The sequence below is a fragment of the Pteropus vampyrus genome, unplaced genomic scaffold (assembly GCF_000151845.1).
Source record: "Pteropus vampyrus isolate Shadow unplaced genomic scaffold, Pvam_2.0 Scaffold21632, whole genome shotgun sequence".
NCBI lineage: Eukaryota > Metazoa > Chordata > Mammalia > Chiroptera > Pteropodidae > Pteropus > Pteropus vampyrus.
In genome coordinates this window covers 204-1,715 of record NW_011910413.1, presented here as the reverse complement: position 1 = coordinate 1,715, position 1,512 = coordinate 204, and the positions used below count along the sequence as shown (strand labels likewise).

Sequence of the window (1,512 nt, the reverse complement as noted above, 5' to 3'; positions counted from 1 at the left end):
TCCCGGACTGAACCAAGCACCTGTGCGCCCTCGGTCTTGCAGGCGCTGCCGCCACCATGGGCCGCGAGTTCGGGAAGCTGTCGCGGGTACGGCATGTGATCACCTACAGCTTGTCGCCCTTCGAGCAGCGCGCCTTCCCGCACTACTTCAGCAAGGGCATCCCCAACATGCTGCGCCGCATTCAGGCGTCCATCCTTCGCGCCGCGCCGCGTGAGTGCCCCGTCAACAGTGCTAACTGCAGGGCCCGTCAACAAGCGCTCGCCATACGCACACGTTTTCTCACTGAAAATTCCCTGAGGCCCTTGAGCTAGTCATATCATCCTCCCCATCTTACAGATGAGGAAACTGAATCACAGCATTTAAATGTTAAATGGCCAAGGTCACTTGTGTGACCCCAGCGTCTCCTTCTGAGGTCATCTTTACCCACTTCTTAGCAGTGAACTGTTTTGTGTTGAATGTGCAGCAGATAGTGATGGTAGTTGCACAAGATTGTGAATTTGCTAAAAACCACAGAAGTGTACACTTTCAAAATGGTTAAGTGGTGAACTTTGTTATGTTAATTATCTCAATAAAATACTTGATGTGCAACTGGGAGGGAAAAGCTAGGGAAGGTTTGATGACAAAATTTCCTGGGTAGACCCTTTTCTTTCCATCACCTATAAAATGGGTGCGTAATGTAACTTTTCTTGGTCATCTAGTTTAAAAGTGGTTTTTTGAAAACTAGAGACAGGAAGGCAGAATCAGTGGTAATGTTTTACATGTGCTCACTGCTTACTCTTACTTTTGATTTTTAAAGCGTTCGTAGCATTTTATCTTGTCTACACATGGGGGACTGAGGAGTTTGAAAAATCCAAGAGGAAGAATCCAGCCGCCTATGAAAATGACAAATGAGCAACTCATCCGGACAATAGTTCCCTGTCTTTGGAAGACCCTTCTCTGGGAGAAGAGTCTACATTGTAGTGTCATGAAGACACAATAAACTTCTTATGGACTGCTCTATCGTGATTTTGCGTCTTTGTGAGCAGAGTCCTTGGTTTGATGCTAATATTCAAGTTCACGAACTCCCTTCCCCAGATGAGTCCTGAACAGTTTTGACTGGTTTGGGAGTTGGTGAAGGAGTGGGCCTCACCCCTTGTTCCGTCATCTACAAGGAAGTAGCTGCATCTACTCAACTGCAACCTGATGGGTTGTGAGTGGCATGGACTGTGGGGGTGTTGGTTTCCATTCCTCTGCTCCCGTAATAACAATAAAACTTAACTATTGTCTTTACTATGTGTCAGGTACTCTTTTTAGCCTTTTACACAAATAAGCTCTTTTAAACCTCACAACTACCTTTGAAATATCATTACACTCATTTTGCAGATGGGGACACAGGTGCAGAGAGGGTAATTCGCCCCAAATTTACAGCTAAGTGAATGGTGGAGTCTGGCACTAAAGTTTATGCTTGTAAAGCTACTCTCTCCTGCTTGTTCTCCTAAGTAGGCCTTCCGTGGCTGGAGGGGAGGTCGGCTA

At 46.3% G+C, this 1,512-nt stretch overlaps 1 protein-coding gene across 1 annotated transcript; it reads left to right on the top strand.

Moving 5' to 3' along the window:
• The first annotated feature begins 10 nt into the window (after positions 1–10).
• Positions 11–1,269, top strand: LOC105311019 (cytochrome b-c1 complex subunit 8). The gene is made up of 2 exons (XM_011387078.2): positions 11–210; positions 797–1,269. The coding sequence occupies exons 1-2, from the start codon at positions 57–59 to the stop codon at positions 889–891; spliced, it is 249 nt and encodes an 82-aa protein (XP_011385380.1). The 5' UTR covers positions 11–56; the 3' UTR covers positions 892–1,269.
• Positions 1,270–1,512: the final 243 nt, after the last annotated feature.

What these genes read in the sequence shown, in the direction of transcription:
- LOC105311019 (XM_011387078.2), top strand. Translation starts at nt 57, where the DNA reads ATGGGCCGCGAGTTCGGGAAGCTGTCGCGGGTACGGCATGTGATCACC. An exon ending in CATCCTTCGCGCCGCGCCGC is followed by an intron (nt 211 to 796) that starts GTGAGTGCCCCG and finishes TGATTTTTAAAG; the next exon opens with CGTTCGTAGCATTTTATCTT.